The sequence below is a fragment of the Chanodichthys erythropterus genome, chromosome 10, assembly GCF_024489055.1.
Source record: "Chanodichthys erythropterus isolate Z2021 chromosome 10, ASM2448905v1, whole genome shotgun sequence".
Classification (NCBI taxonomy): Eukaryota; Metazoa; Chordata; class Actinopteri; order Cypriniformes; family Xenocyprididae; genus Chanodichthys; species Chanodichthys erythropterus.
In genome coordinates this window covers 36530966-36548487 of record NC_090230.1, presented here as the reverse complement: position 1 = coordinate 36548487, position 17522 = coordinate 36530966, and the positions used below count along the sequence as shown (strand labels likewise).

Genomic DNA, 17522 nt, shown 5'->3' with positions numbered 1-17522 from the left:
GGACTTATTATTTAGAAAACCAAAAGGTTCTATCTACACAGTTGAATGGAATGCAAAAACTTTGAAGCTCAGTATCTCAAAACTGCTCAGAATGTAGATAGACCTTATGGTGAAATGTCACCTTGAAATCTTTCCAATAAGTCAAAAATGCTTTTGTGAACTTCATTACAGGAAACAACCACACTGAGAAGTTCTGTGGAGACATACATTTTCTTCTGATAGGGGCAAACAGATGGTGTAAGTGTCTGGTAGGAAATAAAATTGTTGGGTATGATCATTTCCTGCCAGAGCAGTCAACATCTGATGATGAGATATCACTGCAGATAGGAGCCAGATGGATTACTGTTATTCAAGAGTCTCAGGCTATAATTCAGAGGTATATGGAGACATCATCTAGGTGTCCATGTGTGATTTTATTTGTTCTGCAGCGTGAACATGTTTCTCAGGCGGATATGGAAACATTTGCACATTTTCAGCAAAAGTTCGGAAATAAAATGGAGGAAAACACTGTTGTTGTTCTAGTCAGTAGTGAAGATAAGACATCAGTAAGGCCAAACAAAGAAACAGATGAGAACCTGGATAGCATTCTCTATCAATGTGGAAGGAAGGTGTATGTTTTTAAGAAAAATCTGGAGCAATGTGACTTAATAAAACAACTGATTGCATGTTGCAAGTTAGCAAGTTCACCTGAGCGGCAAGTACACAAGCATGAAAGGTAAGACTAAACATCTGAGTGTATCCAGATGATTGTAGTACTCATTCCATATAGAACATTCCTTGATCCACAGATCATCACACAGGACCACACCTGTGGAAAGGGAGATCTGGAATCCACCGGAACCAATGGCACAACAGCCTATATCAGGTAATGTCCATTATAATATCATAATCTATAATATCATAGAGGCGTGAGCTGTTAAAGCCCCTCCCTCTCTTAGAAATCAGGCAGGAGCAGCAGCTCATTTGCATTTAAAGGAACACACACAAAAACTATGTGTTTTTGCGCAAACCCTCGCTCAAAAGACGAGCTATAATAAATGATCTGTGGATTTTGAGCTGAAACTTCACAGACACATTCTGGGGACACCAGAGACTTATATAAGAACTTGTAAAGGGGGCATTATAGGTCCCCTTTAAATCAGTTCAATACTTCACACAAAATTAAAAGTCTAAATTTATGGCATAATAACACACATGAAAATAGAGATGAAGTACGCAGCACTGGCTCTGAACTTTGAGCCAGTGCAGTAGATGTCAGAAATTGTATGTAGGTCAGTACACATTCTTCATCAGGTAGAGATTAAAAGCTTTTAGACAGAAGATTTTACTGTCCAAGTATTCTTAAGTCATGTGAAATGATGTACCAAGACAAAGATGAAGAATAGCAATGGACTGCAGAGCACTGAGTGAAAAGTTAAAAGATTGGATCACTTTAAAATGAAAATTACCCCATAATTTATTCACCCTCAAGCAGGTGTATATGACTTTCTTCTTTCTGACAAATACAATCGGAGTTATATTAATAATCACCCTGATGCTCCTAAGATTTATAATGGCAGCACACTGGTTCAAACCACCTGTCTGAAATTCAAAAAAGTGCACCCATCCATCATAAACGTACTCCACGAGGCTCCAGGGGTTAATAATAAGCCTTCTGAAGAGAAGCGTGTTTGTGTAAGAAAAAAATATTCATATTTAACACGTTATAAAGTAAAATAACTAGCTTCTGCCAGACCATTTTCCGTATTCAACTTAGAAAGAAAACATAATGCCTCTCGCACTTCAAAACGCTTAAGCTACATCCTATGCCTTCCATATTCAACTTATGAAAAAAGCATAACTGACGTGATGTTAAAAAGCTTGGGAGCATCAGGGTGATTAACTCCGATTGTATTTGTCTGAAAGAAGAAAGTCATTCACCTAGGATGGCTTGAGGGTGAGTAAATCATGGGGTGATTTTCCTGTAGAAACAGAACAGAAAGGACGTTTAAGCAAAATTAAATTAAAATGTTTCATTATATTACATTAATTATATTTATTATATTTAAGGAGGTAACCAAGCTGCTATAAAGATGAAAAACACTTTGACCATTGTGTTGCTGGGACAAACAGGAAGTGGAAAGAGCGCTACTGGAAACACCATCCTGAGAAATCGACATTTTGAATCACATGCCAGTTCTATGCCAGTAACACAGGTGTGCAAGATGGCAGAGGAAACTGTTTGTGGAATCAAGATCAGGGTCATTGACACTCCAGATTTCTTTGATGAAGACCTAAAAAACCAACAAGAACAGATAAAGAAGTGCAAGAAACTCGGGCACCCAGGGCCTGACGTGTATTTGCTGGTCATGGAGCTTGGCCGTTACACAGATGGAGAGAGAGAGATAGTTCAGAACATACAGAGAGCGTTTGGTGCGGACGTGGTAAAAGAAACCATCGTTCTGTTCACTAGCAAGGAGAAATTAAGAGGGAAAACTGTTTCAGAGTACATTAATAACACTGACACCCAACTGCAAGAGCTGATCCGAAACTGTGGGTCAAGGTGTCATGCTTTTAACAACAATGATGACAATGTTTCTCAGGTCGAGAGACTATTAGAGATCATTTTGGAAATGAAGAGGAAAAATGGAAATCCGGACATTTTAGAACACTACTCGTATTCTAAAGAATCAGAGAAAAAAGACTGCAGAATCCAGTAGACACTGGCAAACTGTGATTACTGTGATAGTTGTTCAAAACTGATTCATTGTCTTTTGTTATGTGCTAATTTCATTTGAAACTATGTTTAGTTCATTTTTATTTAGTTAATTTTCAAATATAAAGTACATCATTGTTGCATGTCAATACAAAATAAAGATATTTTCTTTAAAAAGCTCATTCATGCACTACAGTTTCATTTATTCAATATGAACAACTACGTTTTAAACAACAAACAGTGAAATAGACCAAAACAATTTCATTTGCACAATTTTCATGTGCTAGTCAGAGGTAAAATTTCAAAGAATGTGGTCCTTCTACAAGTCTACATACTCTTTATGGTGTTTCGAGATATGCGCCAAAGTTTTTTGCTTTTAAAATGACGACAAGAGAAGGCAAACTATTCTCATTGGTTATCACAGTCCATAATTAAAATTCCTTCTGACAAACATTTATATATATATAGTTTCTTCCTTATGAGAAACATTCTGAAGAATTTCTTCTTGCTGAGAAACATCATGATGATCAACAGAGATGACAAATGGGTGTAGTGTTTACTGATTGTCGGTAAACTCATTATGGTTACATGAAGGGACTTTTTATTTCCTGTTGTGTTCAAGAAACATTATTTACATAGTCATGCCTCAAACTGGAAATTTAAGACCAATTTGCTAAAACTACATACATTATTTAGAAGTTCACCTCGGTCAAATTAAATGCATACACTGTATACTATCACATATAAAACTACCACTGAACATAAACATAAGGGCCTGGTTTCACAGACAGGGCTTAGATTAAGCCAGGATTAGCTCTTAGTTCAAGGGCATTTAGCTTTCATAAATGTGCCTTAGAAAAAAACATTACTGGTGATATATATCAGTGCAATTTGCTTTCAGTTAAAACAGCTCAAACATGCATTTTAGTCTAGGACTAGTTTAAGCCTTGTCTGTGAAACCAGGGGAAGATGTGTCTGATTTAAGTCTCTTTAGTAACCACAAGAGCTACTTTCAATGTCATCAATGTTTGCTGGAACAAAACGACTCTGTCATCAAGAACCCCAAGAAAGCTAAACTGATATTCCAGAAGCTCTGTGACCGCTCTCTCCAAACATGCTGAAGAATTTCTTCTTGCTGAGAAACATCCTGCATATCAGAGATGATCAGCAGAGATGACAAATGTGTAGTGTTTACTGATTGTCGGTAAACTCTTTATGGTTACCTGAAGGGACTTTTTTATTTTCTGTTGTGTTCAAGAAACATAATTTACATAGTCATGCCTCAAACTGGAAATTTACAAGTTCTAACAAGTTATTGTCAAGTATTTAAGTTAACTGCAACAGTTTTGAGCCCAAATGTCAAATGCATACCTGTAGCTCAACTACAGTAACACGAATAAACTGAAAAAAATATCTTGAATAAAAAATAAATAAATAACCCATATTGAATGCAAATTAAACTGATTTGAATAAAGTGGTCTGCCAAATGCCTAAATATAAAAATGCTAATTTTCTGCCCAGTCAAAAGCCATAAATTCCATAAATATCATTGTTTTAACCTATTAACTGTCAACCCCTTTTCTAGATCTGAACTTAAATGATTGTAATTCATGAATGCTTTGGAATGCAGGTTGGTCTCTTTTTAAAGAAGAAACTGCTTTTTTTTTTTTTTTTAAGTCAAAAAGTAAAATCCACTTCAGAAAATAAGTGTAAAAAAAAGTTTAAAAAGTTTACTGTAAAGCAAATGTACTGAATCCTCTCTATATATACCACATAGTGTTTAAGCTTTTGAATGATAAATAATTTATGATGATTACTAAAATATTTTGATGGGGAAATGGCAATAAATAAAGAGTGTCAAGGAATATTAAAAATTGCACTGTTAGACAAGTCAAGTTTCTTTTTTTTTTTCAAGTTTAGACAAGTTTCTGTGTAAAAAGAAAAATTAAATATAATGTATTAATTGGTCTAATACATTAAAAACATGCAGGCCTCTTGTTTTCACAGTATAACATTTTACTTGTATTTAACAATTTTACATTTATGTACACAGTATAACTGATTCTTAACAAATGTTAAAAGATAATGGAAAAAAGTGCTAAATTATGGAAAGTTTACAATGTCTTAAAATGAAATTAATAAAGTCACATCATTATTCATAGATTACTTTATGAAGAAAGAATAAAGACAGCAATACAATGGTCTACATTAATAAAGTAGACAGTTTTCCTTTGTGAATTCTGAAAATGATTTTGATGCCTGTAATTACAGTACATTAGGCATAAAATTAACTGCTAATCAAATGTATACGCATCACTATGTACTGTAAACAAAAACAAATGTGCTAGAGAATACAGTGTCTTCACGAAGGAGTCTGTTTCCACATATTCATTCTGCAATGTGCTGCAGACAAATTATAACACTTTAAATAAGATCTTATTTCCCCACAACAGAATTCATTTTTCTAACATGGTAAAATTAAACTGCACAATAAATGTCACTGTGAGGTCAGTTAGATAAAAGTATAGGATTATAACATCACATAAATGAGTAAGGTGTAATATAAAACAACTGCTGAACAAAAACATAAGGGCCCGGTTTCACAGACAGAGCTTAGATTAAGCCAGGATTAGCCCTTAGTTCAAATAGGGCATTTAAAATAGCTTTTATAAACGTGCCTTAGAAAACATGCATTTTTGTCTAGGACTAGCTTAAGCTTTATCTGTGAAACCAGGGGAAGATGTGTCTGATTTAAGTCTCTTTAGTAACTGTAAGAGCCACTTTCAATAGCAAACTGTTCACGAACGCCTTCCATCAATGTTTGCTGGAACAAAACGACTCTGTCATCAAGAACCCCAAGGAAGCTAAACTGATATTCCAGAAGCTCTGCGACCGCTCTCTCCACTTTCTGTTGCTGAATTTTTTCTTCCGCTTCTTGAAACATTTCTTGAGTGAAGCATTCTCCCCCATTTACTGACACCATTTCATCAATTTTCTCCATTAATTTCTTGACTTGAGCTCGATTCTTTGAGTCATTGTTATTTAAAGCAATATATCTACTACCACACCTCTGGATCACTTTGCGGAGTTCTGGATGGCCTCCTGATACGTAGTCTTCTATTTTTTGACCATTGAGTGCATCTCCGTGAGTGAAGACCACTATCATGTATCTTGAAGCATCTTCTCCAAAGAGCTCTTGCAGGGCTTGGACAGATTTTTGCTCCTCAGCAGTGAAACGGCCAATTTGTATCACCAGCAGGAACACATGAGGACCTGGTGCTGAAACCTGAATACATCTCACTATTTCTCTTTTGATGAGGTCTTTCGCTTTGCTGGTATCCAAGATTCCAGGTGTGTCGATCACATAAATTTCTCTACGGTCATAGACCATTGCTTTTTGGCACAAGTGAGTAACAGAGTTTGCAGAGGGGCTTGAGTAAAAAACCTTTCTACCAAGGATGGTGTTCCCCACAGCACTTTTTCCCACTCCAGTTTTTCCAATCATTACTATGCGAAGTGGTCCTATCAACACAGCAAAAATAAGAACAAAAAATACAGTGACAGTGACAGTGACATAAATTTAACTGCATTGGTAGACATAGACAGAGACTGTGACATACAGAATTGTGTAAAATTGAGTTTTGCATTTTAAACCTGGCCTAATATTGTATCATATTAAATGTACTTTTTTTTTTTAATTATTATTATTTAAAATTGTCAAACAATAATTGGCAAAGCCCTGTTTAAAGTCTATTGTCAAATAGTCCCTAAAACAGTTCAGTTTCACTGTTCCCACTTTCCATTTACTCAAATTATTTGAACATTTTAATGTTTCAGCAGTTGTGACTTTCCAACACCAGAAATCTTACTAAACAATCAAAGCCAAAAGCACAAAACTTACTTCGATCTGTAGTAATGGAACGACAACACAGACACTTTATACAGTCCATTTCCTTCAGCAACAGTTTCTCTCAACAACGACTGAAACTATTTTTTGCGACACCGTATTAGTACCAGATTTTCTTGTGACGCCACTTATTTTTTGCAAATGTAAAGTTAGTTTTTACTTTCAGTTGATGACTATTTTCCTGCTTCACCACATAACTTACTGAACAGACTAGAAATTCAACATGCCAAAAGGTAAGACGTAGTTGTCAGTTTGGGTTTTTGATTGGCTTTTTAAAAATTACTCTTTTGCTAATTTCTGTACATTCTGCATTCTGCTAGTTTCTACATTTTTATTGTACCTTAAATTACATATTGCATTTAATTGTGAGAAAACTGGTTTAACCCTTTATAGGAGAAAAATCTGAACAAGATTCAGCTGCATCGTCACCATGGCGCTGTTGGGACAAAACTGATAGGAAACACCATGCTTGGAAATAGCTACTTTCAGCCAGGAAAGTGAATGTTTCAAAAGGCTCTAGGAAGAATTATGGATGATCTGCTTGAAACACCCCAGATTTTTTCTAGAGACCAAACCAAGATCCAGAAGTTAACGACAGAGGAGATGAAATCAGCATTTCAGGTCCAGGCATATTGGAAATATTCTAAAATTTGTGGCATGTTTGAAAGAAATTAATATTTTTATTCAGCAATGATGCATTACTAAAAATGAAAGTAAAGACGTTTACAAGACAATCTATTTCCACAAAATTCTGTACTTTTGAATCACAGAAAGAAAAAAGATGTATCACAAATTCCACAAAACATGATGAGAAGAAATGTTTTTTGAGCACCAAAACAACATAGAATGATTTCTGAAGGATCATGTGACCCTGAAGACTGGAGTAGCTAATAGTAGGCCTAGCTTTAAAAAAAAAAAAAAAATCAGCTTTGTCATTACAGGAATAAATTACATTTTAAAATATATAAATGAATGAAGACTTCAGATGCAAAAGCCTCTATGTGCCATCTGAAATTTTTGTTTAGGTTCAGTAATTTCATTTAAATGGCAATTAATAGGTCCTTTTCATTGCCATAAAAGTGAAAGAACTGAACATAAACATACAAGCTTGACAAAAATGCTAATTTTAGAAGAAAATTTCAGATGGCACATAGAGGCTTTTGCATCTAAAGTCTTCAAATAGAAAGCAGTTGTTTTAAGTTGTAATAATCATTTACAACATGACTTTTCCTGTATATTTAATCAAATAAATGCAGATTAATTCTAATTTTTACTTTCTCATAGAGGAGAGTGTGAATGTCCAGTTATTTGTGACTGCGTGATCACAATGGCGTCACTGGGAATGAACAACGATGTCAAGTGCCTGATAGGGAACAGCATGACTCCAGCATGACTGTTTCTGCCTGTAAGAGACAGGTGTGAGAGCATTGTGGGTAGAGTAGCTGTTCTGCACGATACTGCAAGATAAAATGCTCTCACAGGAAGAGATGGAAATATTCAATTAAATGAGAGATTTAGAAAGAAAATTCTCGATAACATGCTGGTTGTGCTCATAGGAAGCGAAGAAAAGAACTCAATAGAGACATCTACCAAACTAATGAGAACAGGAGAGGGTATATGTTTTCAGGAGAGATGTGAAAAGCTGTTTTGACAGCTTATGGGACAAAAGAAAAACATGCAGGATGAACAGGAATCTGAGAAGAACTGAAGAGATCAGAAAGCAGCTTAGTCCACTTAGTATGTCCTGTGTAATTGAATTGGTGACAGATTTTGCTAAATACAGCAAAAACCAGTTATAATCCTACAGTGTAATGTCTATGTGTAACCAAAAGATGGCGCAATAAACATGCAAAACAACTGCTTGTGGTCCTTCATACAATCTCACCATCACCAAGATTATCTGAAATGAATCACTGTTCAAACACAATCTTTGCTAGAGTTTCAGGTAACATACTGGAAGAAAAGTAACCTGAAGCTGAGTCTGGTAAAGTTGTTACTTTCATAAAACAGCCAACGGCTATTTCCAGTAACTCCACCCACCATTGCTCAGATATTTTACCTTTAGTACAAATGGCATAAATTATTTAAAGTTTTCCTTGGGAACTCTCACTCATTTTCTACAGATAATCAAAGCCTGACTTAAATATGCATGGTCCTTTTAGATTAGGCTACTACATTACAAACATTTTCACAAAACATTAAAAAAAAAAAAAATGAAGTAGAGAAACGAAAGACAAGAGCAGCTGTTATCTAGCATACTAGTGACTCGACGTGTTATACCAGATTTTGGACAAGCCCTTTATTCTCATGCATTTAAGACAAGTTCATTTTTGCTTTCATTTATTCAAGACGGTCCTTTCTAAAGTGCTAGAAGCACGTTTAATGATTCTTACTCTGCTCATCATTTGTTTCTGTTAACGTGGAAGAACTCAACATGTCACAATGTAAGTAAGCAGCTTGACTAAAATACATTTTAGTCAATTTTTTTGTAAATCTGTATTGTATTGATTTGCTTTACAGAAAGACTGATAGTTACTCATAGTAATGGCATTTGATAATTTGATACTCAAGCTCAAATCCAACCTTACTAAAATAAAATGACAAGATTACAGAATCCTTCTCAAATATTTGTAAACAAGCAATGTATATTATGTTATCAAGGATAATGATTTAGGAATTAAGTTTATCCTAACCAAACCTCAGTTTTCTTTCGACTAGTTTTCAAAACTATGAATTATTCTTGTGATTTGTTATAGTGGAGAATGCAAAGGAGGTGCAATCTGGTGGAGTTGACAAGATCACTATGGTTCTGCTGGGAAAGAACAGCAATGATAAGTCTATGATAGGGAATGCCATACTAAAGGCAGAGCATTTCATAGCTGGAAAAGAGACATGCACAAGAGCTGAAGAAAAACTGGGTGATCAGATGGTCTGTATCATCAACACTCCAGACCTTTTCCACCAAAACCAAGATCAAGAAACTAACAACATAGAGGAGATTAAACCCCAATATTCAGGTCCACGTGCATTCCTTCTGGTACTGCATGATGAACAGATCTTGCAGGAAGAGATTGATATGTTTAGCGAGCTGAAAAAGAGATTTGGAGAGAAAATGGTGGAAAATACAATTGTTGTGCTAGCTAACAGTCAAGAGATGCAATCAGTACAGCCATATGACCAAGCTGATGAGAATCTCAAAAAACTACTAAATGAGTGTGGACAGAGAGTGTGTGTTTATGACAAGAAAGAAGACGATAAAGATAATAAGCTGACCAAACGGGTTATGGAAAAATGGAAGGCAATGCATGAGAAGCAGGCTACTGAATCAAGCAATTCCACACCTGCTGATGAGCCGTAAGACATACATATGAAAGTAGTGATTATGATCTCCGCACATACATATAAATCCCTATATGCCTATAATTTGACCTGTAATATCATCTCAATCCTGCAGGTTATATGAAGACATGGATACATATGATCCAAAAAAGGAAACACCTGAAGTGTCAAGGGTGCCTGAAAACAGCAAAGGTATATCTTACAGATTTCTTAATCAACTTACGTTTCTGTCATCTAAAAGGATATGATAAAATCAACATGCTGGGTTTTGTGTTTTTTCTAACCTGACTTTTACGTCAATCTAAAGTAGTCAAATGAGTAGTCGACTACCTTGTTAAGCAAGATAATGTTTTGGCTGTCATTTTCTTTCACATAGGGGTTTGAAATGTTGTTTGCACATCCTGATTTTGCAGTTACACATGTTCTTGGGCCAACATATTTTGATGATCCTGGAACAACATTCAGATCGGAAAATGTAGTTATAACTATACCCCTACTCATAAAAACAGTGGGAAATGATATGTAGATTACATTTATGTAAAAGCACCTAACCCTGATTGTAAGCTTAAACTTTACACAAACTGTAAACTTGTCCCTCAAATCTAACTGGTTGAAATCTAACATCTTTGTTGATCCAGAAGCATGTTGCACTTTTGAAATCAGGGTGTGCATGGAAGAAAAGAATTAGAATGTCTAAGAAATGATGTGCTGTAATCTGGTAACTGTTGGTGCGGCGTGAATTGAACTTAAAATTTAAAAAATTTGGGTTCAAGTGTATCCATGTAACCACCTAGATCATAAATGTAAAAAATCATTTACAGCCAATACAGGCAGTTTACCAAAGGAAATATGGTTTATAAAGCTTTTTAACAGTTATCAAAGTTGAGCCAAAAACCAAAGACTAGTTCACCAAAGCTGGTTTTTGGAATAATCTCCCATATTTAATGAACAATTCGATGGACAGCAGCAGTCCTAGAGGCAAAGGTCCTCAAAATGAGGAGTTTTACCATGTGATACATGTGTTGTGGGCATGTGTGAAAAATCGTGCAATACAAAAACTTTTATGCACATGAAAAACACGAAGGTGCCCCAGTGGCTGATTTATTTTGAATTTCTCACAGGCCTATAGGGCCGTGAGTCAAACAGCCAGTTTCGTTCCGATCGGCCTCCGTTATCCTGTCTGATAGTTCCTCAAAATTCAGTAGCGGACATGTTTTTTGAGATGTGACAATGTCCTCAGAAACAGCCATGGTACCTTGGACGAAGACACTGCATGCCAACTTTCAAGTCGATTGAACTAACAGTGAAGTAGTTATAGCCATTTTCATTTTTTTTTCCTGTTATAGCACCACCAGGTAGTCGCAACCACAGAATGAGCTTTTACATGTGCTGAGTTTGGTGAAAATATCTTATTCCAGAGTTATAGTCATTTTAGTAAAAGTGGCTCCACTTCACTTCCCTTAGGGACCGTGAATTGAAATTTCAACTTTTTTGATAACTATTGACTTTTTTGAGAATCTTGCTGCACTGGTTTGGTTCCAATCTGGTCAAAAACCCAGGATTAGTTAGCAAACTTTTTAAAAAAAAATCCAAAATACCCGACAATTTCGCCAGAATGACGAGCGAAGACGTGATGGTGTGGTGTGAGTATTACCAGCCCTCAAATTTTCAAGTCTCTACAACTTATGGTTTGGTCTGCCCGATCACTTTTAAGGAAGAATGCTGATCCTTGGAAATTTCAACAATTACAATGTAAAAACAGTTATATCCTGCTATTTCAAATTGCGAAGGATCAAGGAGGAATGTTTTTTAAAGACGTGTTAATTGTTTGAATTTATCTCAGAACTGACCATCCAGGAATATGGAGGTGACTGCAGGATAACAGTGATCCTGCTGGGAAAGGACAGCAACAATAAGCGTCTCATAGGGAACGCAATTCTTGACAAAGATCATTTCCGAACAGAAAAGGTCACTTGTGAGAAGATTGTGGATACCATTGCTGGTCAGAAGATCTGTATTATCAAGACTCCAGACCTTTTTCATAAACCAAACTCATCAGATCCAGAAGCTGACAGTATGGAGGAGTTGAAGCCATCATACGCAGATCCACGTGTGTTCCTCCTCATACTCAAGTACAAAACTGTGTCACCAAAAGTGATGGAGATGTTTACTGAACTAAAGAAGAAGCTTGGACAGAAAATTGTTGAAAACACAATTGTGCTGGTTAATGTCGAAAAAAAGTTACCTTCAAATTCAATGGACAAACTAGCAGCCTTCAAAAAAGAACACGCCACAATCCTGAATGAGTGTGGAAACAGATTGTGCGTTTACAACAGAGATATGAAGAATAATGAACTAATCACAGAACTGATTAAACTCATGAAAAGCATGCCAAAGAAACAAACATCTGAATCTGACAAAGAAAGGTGGGTGATACATAGTTATGATGGACAGCAAGAAATTAATTAATTTGTATAACCCTATATCAATCACTCTTTTAATTCCAAAAGGACACATGCTAATATGGAGACAGAGCGAGCAACAACGAACAAACCAGGTAACAAAACATTTGAGTTCAACCTATCAACTAGAAGACATTTAAGTAGCATGTCACCTGCATACTAGTAGATAGTAATAGTTTGGTATCTATGTACTGAAACTGAATGGACTGTGTCTTCTAACTAATTCTAACTATACATCAGTTCAGGTGTATGAGCCAAAACCAATGACCATTGTGCTACTGGGACAGACAGGAAGTGGGAAGAGTGCTACAGGAAATACCATTCTTAAAAAGCAACGTTTTGAATCACGTGCCAGTTCTGTTCCAGTAACCACAGAGTGCCAGATGGCAGAGGAAACCTTTCATGAAATTAAGATTAGGGTAATAGACACCCCAGATTTCTTCAGTGAAGACCTTAAAAACCAGGAAGAGCAGATAAAGAAGTGCAAAGAGCTTGTGCATCCAGGGCCTGACGTGTATTTGCTGGTTATGCAGCTTGGCCGTTTCACAGATGGTGAGAGAGAGGTTCTCCCGCTTCTGAAGAAAGAGTTTGGCGAGGATGTGACTTCAAAGACTGTGGTTCTTTTCACTGGCAAAGAGAAGCTGAAGAACAGGACTTTAAATGATTACATCAATGGCAGCGACAAAGAACTTCAGGAACTCATCAAAATCTGTGATTCAAGATGTCAGGCATTCAACAACAATGACAAAAACCATCATCAGGTGAAAAAACTGCTGGAGATCATTTTTGACATGCAGAGAAGTAGGGGCATGCCAACTCATTACAATCATAGAAAGAAGCATAAAGAGAACAAAGAGTGCAGTATCTTGTAAGAAATTGAACTGTGTGTAAATGTGCACAGCTAAACTATCCCAAGTAGTAAGCAGAACTTCACAAAAAATCTCACGCTGGGACACCCTCTAAACATGATTCTTTTTTTCCAAGAATGTTAAGATTTTATTTAGGCTAGTCTCCATTTGTTAAAATTGTGTAGGCTGTAATATTAAGGTTTGTTAGTATTTAAGCTTCCAATTCATGTTTGATATATGTAATGAACAGATATGTAATGGTGATATTGGAAATAAGTGACTAACAAAATAAAAACATTAAACCCTGCATGTGAGTCTATAGTTTCATCATGTATTTAAAACAATTAAAAAAAAAACACCACACATACCTATGCAATGACAGGATGTCTTCAAACTGCAAATATCCAAGTAGGTCCTGAAACCAGGTTCCTTCCAATGAACTGCAAAAAATAAATAAAACCACAACTCCTCGCCAGTTTGGCTAAGCTAGTTTCATGGGGACCAGTGTTTTTTCCCATCAACATCAACAATTTCTCAAAAGCATCATAAGTATTCAACCATTGGTCTCTAGACTAGTACGATTCAGATGCTTTTGGGAAACCCAGATCAGATCAGAACTGGTTCAATAAATTCCTTGAAAATATCACTAAAAAACGATTTTTTTAAGTTCCAATTAAATAGGCTAACTAGAATAGCTATCCTTAAGAGCATTCTCTTAAATGTTATTTCAATGGCATTTACTCGAGAGAAAAGTGCAAAATCCCTTTAGTCATTAACGCTATGAAAAGTTTATTTTTTTTATGAAGCTTGTGCAAACATGTTACTCTGGCTCCCTCAAGTGGCCAAATTTCCAAATAGTTCCAAACAGCAAAATTCAACTCACTACCTCTCACTTTATATTAAACATCGTTTTACACACACACACACACTTATATATATATGAAACATCTGAAATGTCTAAATGTATGTCTTTTAGATATATATTGGGAAAAACAAGCACAATTCATCATTACAAAAAGTTTTATTAATGGTTGACTGGAAGAACAGTGTCCAATTAGCATATTTACAGACAATTATCTATACATTAGAATGAGCAGTTGGACAAAAACCTGAAATGGAGTCAATAGGGACAAAGATTGAGAAAATGAGACTGAACCAAAGGGGAGTCTGTACATGCTGCCATAAGCACTCTAGATTCAGCCCACAGTGCCTGGTAAAGCTAAGAACCAAACTACCATCATTTAAGTGCACCCATATATCTGCCAGTCCTATGAAATGGCTTAGGTCACAGAATTGTGAATCCATTGAACTGGAAACCACAGCAGACACTGAGTAGCAAAATGCATTTTCCCAAAACAGCTATCCAAACAATTTCTGATATGCAGAATGAAATCTCAAAGATGACAGACTTCAGTCTTCTACTTGGATTTAAGAGGATTCTTCATCGATCTTGGGTGCCAGGTAATATTTGACATGCCCCATGTCTGCAATCTTGTACTCAACCACTGCAATGGGAAAAGGACAATCATTTTAATTGCCTCAACTAAAAAAATGCAATATAATGAGCATGTGAGCATTTTTCATACCTAGTGGAATGTCTGCAGACATGCTGAGCGTGACCGTCTTGGACAGAGGAGTGGCCTTGGTGAAGAAGTTCAGGTAGTTCAATGCAAAAATAAGCTGCACTGGCTCATTCATCTCAATTGTCACCTGCGAGGAACAAAGTGTTGTTGATTACCCTCATAAACATACAACAAACACTTGCTTTTATTTATGTGGCCAATGTTAAAGAATGTTACCGCTTCATCCTCCTTGTCGACGTTGCTGGTCTGTGAAAGCTTAATGTTTCCTGTACCCAGCTCTCCACTGGCAGAGAACTTCACGCCATCCTTGGCACATGAGATCATGACCGCATCACCGATCTGTGAGAGATCCCTGCAGATTCTGGCGAATTCACCAGAGGGCATCTTCACTACACAGCTGTATTCCTGCTCCTGAGGTGAAGAGGAGAACGAAACATCACCATTAGAGTAAAAAAAAACATGCACAATCATATCAGAATTTCAAGCATCTAAAATAAAGTCTTACTGGAATGCCAAGCTGCTCCACATCCAGATCCATCAGTTTCATCTCATAGTCGGACACTTTCTCCTGATCTAAAAACACATTAGAGATCAGAAATGTCTCTTTCAAGAACTTACAGCACACAATCAATAAAAACAAGCCATATCCGATTTAATCTGGCTATATGTACGTTTAAATATATAACTAAAGCTGAATTAAGTCTTATGAACTCACTGAGTGTTTCAAAGACAAGAGCCAAAGAGTCTGCATTGTCTTCTGCCCGGAGTGTGATGATATCTTCATTTCCAGCACACTTCAGAATCTTTGACATGCTAGAAAACAACAATTCCTTTAAAATTAATAAAATTGCTTTTTTTTATTTAAAACCTGCAGAATGACATGCTAAATATTTTTTTTTACTATTTGTATTTTAAAACAAATTACACCCATGTTAAACTACCAATACACAGTTTTATTAAATAAAAGTAGTGTGGTTTTCTTTTTAAACAAGCTCTCTTTGTCTAACTGCAAAGCCATATTGGTCATTCAGCAACCCGGCTTTTTTTCCCGCCAACATGCTTAAGCGCGCGTAAGTGACGTCACGACCAGCAGTGAGGGAAGAATACAGGAAACACTCTGCGCGCCAAATAATACTAAACTTATTTCTGACAAATTAAAGACTTATTAAAACACATAAAACTATGTATTTCAATACTAACAGCTGTGAAGGGACAAATATTCTTGCTTTACGTTTTTAAAATGGCGGGCTGCTGTTTGCTTGTCCAGTCGGGCATGCACAGACATGTTCAACTTTCACTCTCCCGAGAGGTTAGACGGCAAAAAAAATTAAGAAAAAAATAATTTCCATCATTACCTGCTCAAATTGACTCCCATGGCCAGGTTTCTGTCGCAGCGGTAGGAGTCGAACCCATCACTCCGGAGCGTGAGCTGCACCAGAGACACATGAGACGAGTCCATGCTCTGCAGAGAGATGCCCGAGGAGCTGACATCCCAACAGGCTTCGGTGATGAGGTCTTTCAGAGCCTCCAGAACCTTCTTAAGGATTGATCCTTGAACGAGACGTGCCTCAAACATTGTGCTTCTTTCTTATGGGAGGATGAAAAAAAAAAAGTTATCTAATTCCTGTTATGACACAAGCGCGGCCTGGTTTTCTGCTTGTCTTCAAGTGCAGGAACGCAGTACTCGTAGTCTATCGAAGTGTTTTAACAGTAACAAGTTCAAAGACTCTAAAAGAAACGCAGGTGTATCTGTCCCGTCTTCTCTTCTCTGGAGGCTCTGAATGTAACTGCGCGCGCTTTTGCTGGGACTTTGATAAACTGACCCTCTCTTGCCTTCGTCATTTCCTCTGACGCTTGACTCCTCCTGGAGGAACTGCAGCCACTGGCCACAAGAGGGCGCCATTTCACACGCATTTGATGTGTTGCGTGAGCTCGTCCTTTGTCAAACCAGCAAGTCTTTTGGAACTTATAACGGATTACTTTTAGTTTGTCAGCTATTTAACAACAAAGGTTTACTAATGACTTACGCTGAATTTCTTTCAGAATACAATGTACCAGTTACTCCAAAATAATTTGCCATGGTTATGGGAGCGATACCAACAGGAATCTGTATGCTTTTTAGGAATTCATAGAAGCAAACTCCTCACCTTTCAGTGAGAACTCACCTTTTTGAGATCAAAATAGGTCACCTATGGGATTTGCATAGATCCAGTGAGAAAGTCTGTTTATCGGGGGGGTAATATTTTATGTATTTGAGGTCTGAGATGTGGCAAACTATATTGCTATCTAATCAGCAAATATTGTCTTAAATATCCTGCATATCATTTCATCTTTTATAACATGAGATTTTGACCAAATGTTTATTTTGGTCAAATGTTGCAACAATATGTTCATTTTTTTTTCATGAAAAAATACAGCTTTGGACATAGGGTAATAAAAAATAAATGAAAAAAATATAAATAAGCATGTAAAGCAAATAATTTTTTTTTTTTTTTTAATTCCACACACAGCATGTGTGACAATAGACACTCCGAAATGTAAAATATGTTTTTCAGGAAAAAAAAAAAAGATAGAAACAATAAAGTTAGATACCTGTTTCTTGAAGATATTATCTCAATATCTCCTGCAATGTTTTACTGGAATAATTTATTTAAAAATTTAAATTGGAATATAGATTTGGTCTTTTCA

At 36.3% G+C, this 17522-nt stretch overlaps 4 protein-coding genes across 4 annotated transcripts; 2 read left to right on the top strand and 2 right to left on the bottom strand.

Annotated features, from left to right (window-relative positions):
- Positions 1 to 494: 494 nt before the first annotated feature.
- zgc:172131 (uncharacterized protein LOC100002821 homolog) lies at positions 495 to 2699 on the top strand. The gene is made up of 3 exons (XM_067397067.1): positions 495 to 698; positions 789 to 865; positions 2048 to 2699. Exons 1-3 carry the CDS (start codon positions 495 to 497, stop codon positions 2697 to 2699), a joined length of 933 nt encoding a protein of 310 aa, XP_067253168.1.
- Positions 2700 to 5456: 2757 nt separating this feature from the next.
- zgc:113625 (uncharacterized protein LOC553227 homolog) lies at positions 5457 to 6645 on the bottom strand. Its single transcript, XM_067397066.1, has 2 exons — positions 6597 to 6645; positions 5457 to 6217 (listed from the first exon to the last, which is right to left on the bottom strand). Exons 1-2 carry the CDS (start codon positions 6643 to 6645, stop codon positions 5457 to 5459), a joined length of 810 nt encoding a protein of 269 aa, XP_067253167.1.
- Positions 6646 to 6825: 180 nt separating this feature from the next.
- LOC137028290 (GTPase IMAP family member 8) lies at positions 6826 to 13275 on the top strand. Its single transcript, XM_067397065.1, has 5 exons — positions 6826 to 6835; positions 9359 to 9956; positions 10057 to 10133; positions 11785 to 12371; positions 12580 to 13275. Exons 1-5 carry the CDS (start codon positions 6826 to 6828, stop codon positions 13273 to 13275), a joined length of 1968 nt encoding a protein of 655 aa, XP_067253166.1.
- A 964-nt stretch (positions 13276 to 14239) lies between these two features.
- Positions 14240 to 16671, bottom strand: pcna (proliferating cell nuclear antigen). The gene is made up of 6 exons (XM_067399096.1): positions 16190 to 16671; positions 15550 to 15647; positions 15340 to 15407; positions 15051 to 15245; positions 14838 to 14961; positions 14240 to 14756 (listed from the first exon to the last, which is right to left on the bottom strand). Exons 1-6 carry the CDS (start codon positions 16408 to 16410, stop codon positions 14680 to 14682), a joined length of 783 nt encoding a protein of 260 aa, XP_067255197.1. The 5' UTR covers positions 16411 to 16671; the 3' UTR covers positions 14240 to 14679.
- Between the last annotated feature and the right edge of the window lie 851 nt (positions 16672 to 17522).

Excerpts from the sequence above, each read along its gene's own strand:
- zgc:172131 (XM_067397067.1), top strand. The coding sequence starts at position 495 with ATGGAGGAAAACACTGTTGTTGTTCTAGTCAGTAGTGAAGATAAGACA. Across the intron at positions 699-788 it reads CAAGTTCACCTGAGCGGCAA|ATCATCACACAGGACCACAC; the intron begins GTACACAAGCAT and ends CTTGATCCACAG. Across the intron at positions 866-2,047 it reads GGCACAACAGCCTATATCAG|AGGAGGTAACCAAGCTGCTA; the intron begins GTAATGTCCATT and ends TTATTATATTTA.
- pcna (XM_067399096.1), bottom strand. The coding sequence starts at position 16,410 with ATGTTTGAGGCACGTCTCGTTCAAGGATCAATCCTTAAGAAGGTTCTG. Across the intron at positions 15,408-15,549 it reads TCTTGTCTTTGAAACACTCA|ATCAGGAGAAAGTGTCCGAC; the intron begins GTGAGTTCATAA and ends ATGTGTTTTTAG. Across the intron at positions 14,962-15,050 it reads TCGACAAGGAGGATGAAGCG|GTGACAATTGAGATGAATGA; the intron begins GTAACATTCTTT and ends TGTTCCTCGCAG.
- LOC137028290 (XM_067397065.1), top strand. Across the intron at positions 10,134-11,784 it reads GGTGCCTGAAAACAGCAAAG|AACTGACCATCCAGGAATAT; the intron begins GTATATCTTACA and ends AATTTATCTCAG. Across the intron at positions 12,372-12,579 it reads AATCTGACAAAGAAAGGTGG|TTTGGTATCTATGTACTGAA; the intron begins GTGATACATAGT and ends AGATAGTAATAG.
- zgc:113625 (XM_067397066.1), bottom strand. The coding sequence starts at position 6,645 with ATGGACTGTATAAAGTGTCTGTGTTGTCGTTCCATTACTACAGATCGA. Across the intron at positions 6,218-6,596 it reads TTCCATTACTACAGATCGAA|GACCACTTCGCATAGTAATG; the intron begins GTAAGTTTTGTG and ends CTGTGTTGATAG.